The following is a 1,713-nucleotide window of genomic DNA, read 5'->3' on the forward strand; positions in this document are numbered from 1 at the left end:
TGACTTCGTCGCCCTGCGCCTCGCCCGGGCCGCCGCCTGAGGGGAGCGGCGCCGTCGGCCGCGTCCGCCAGCGCCAGAGGCGGCGCTCGCCGGAGCCAGCGCGGAGCTCCCCGGAAAGGAAGAGTCCCAGCTCCCCAGGGGCCCGAGGTGAGCGCTGGGGGGGTCTGTGAGCCTCGCTCTAGGCTGGGGGGAAGGGTCTAGAGGAGCCAAAGGGAGGCCACGTGCAGGCTCCCTTCCCCTGCCCCCAGCGGTCACCTGTCTGTGGGCAAAGGGGTTTTGTGTAGAAGGGCAGTGTGACCTGGGCATGGCTACTCACCTACCTGTGGGCAAAGGGGTTTTGAGTGGGGGCCCATTTCCTCTCCTAGGTTTGCTCCCTCTTACGAGAACCACAGGGTGAGGCGGACGTGGCAGCTGCTCCTGAAAGAGTTCTTTACGCTTTTCTCCTTGTAGTATTTCCAGCCTAGAAAGCAAAAGGCATAGGCAGAGGACCCAGGTGATGGTCAGCCTCTGCATGGAACGTGATCTTGGGAGCTGCAGGACCTGCGAGCAGCCTGGATGCCACAGCTTCCCTTGAGGCCCTGCTACGTGTGGTGTATTACGCAATTCACTGGTGAAGCACGCAATAAAAGTAGACCGGTCACACGCGTGATTTATTGTGCACTGAACTGGTGAATCGCGCAATAAACTTAGGCTGGTCACACATGAAGTAAGGCCAGCCACTGTGCAAAGTAATTGCCATGCATTGTGCTGAATTAACAAGCTATGGAAGCAGTAAATATAGATCAGCCACACGTATGAAGTAATTATTTTGTAATGAGCTGGTGAACTGCGCAGTAAGTTTAGACCGGCTGCACACGCAAAGTAATTATCACCTGATAAAAATGATTATGCAGCTATAAAAAGAGGCGAGCAGCTATAAAGTTAATGCTTGAAAATGTGTAACAGCTCTGCAGCTGGTTTCTATCTAGCTTTAATTTGAACATGTAGCAGGGCCCTTACGTGGCCTCAAAGTTCCTTGGTTGTCCTGTAGCAGTATCCGTGTCTGGTCCAGGAGGAGGTGGCTTGCACTTCTGGGTATTGTCATTTTTTTCCCCCAGATATGTCTCATGCCCTCCCATTAACTATGGCCAGAATTATGTGCACCTGGAGGAGTATAATAAAGTTCATAGTGTAATGAAGACAGGAAGTATAGTGGGAATGATGTGCACTGTGCTGTTATTGGTATACTGTGTTTGCGAAATTAAAATGTATTTACCAAATGACATTAAAACTTGAGGGGTAAGTGGTAACCAAAAGAAGAAATTACAAGCTTGCATGTGCAGCTTATTTTGTCTTGGAGTAAAAGCTTGCTTGAAATTGTATGAGCAACACTTTCCTGCAACGTTGTAAAGTGTGTGACTTCAAGGCAGCAAATTTGGCTGCTAAAATTACTTTCTCATAATATTAGCTGCACTGATACACATCAGATTGTGTAACATGTTTTGTTTAATTCTAAAACCAGAGCTGTTTTGATTAGTCTTTCTACTCTGGCTTCTCTTTCTCCTGATACTGGCTTTCTTGTCACTTTCCGCTATAAATATACAGTTTCTAGGGTCGGACGGGACCTGAGCAGATCATCTAGTCTGACCCCCTGCAATGGCAGGAAAGAATACTGGGGTCAAATGACCCCAGCAAGATGTTCATCTAACCTCCTCTTAAACACCCCCAGGGTAG

At 49.2% G+C, this 1,713-nt stretch overlaps 1 protein-coding gene across 1 annotated transcript in view; it reads left to right on the forward strand.

Annotated features, from left to right (window-relative positions):
- Positions 1-2: 2 nt before the first annotated feature.
- The window catches only part of FAM117B (family with sequence similarity 117 member B), a gene marked incomplete at its 5' end in the record, with an annotated part of 77,762 nt that continues 76,051 nt past the window's right edge, over positions 3-1,713 (forward strand). The window contains one exon of the mRNA XM_019553505.1: positions 3-147. Coding sequence (XP_019409050.1) covers positions 3-147 — 145 coding nt within the window. The remainder of the gene's footprint in view (positions 148-1,713) is intronic.

The sequence above is a fragment of the Crocodylus porosus genome, unplaced genomic scaffold, assembly GCF_001723895.1.
Source record: "Crocodylus porosus isolate Cpor-Errol unplaced genomic scaffold, CroPor_comp1, whole genome shotgun sequence".
NCBI classification, from domain to species: domain Eukaryota; kingdom Metazoa; phylum Chordata; order Crocodylia; family Crocodylidae; genus Crocodylus; species Crocodylus porosus.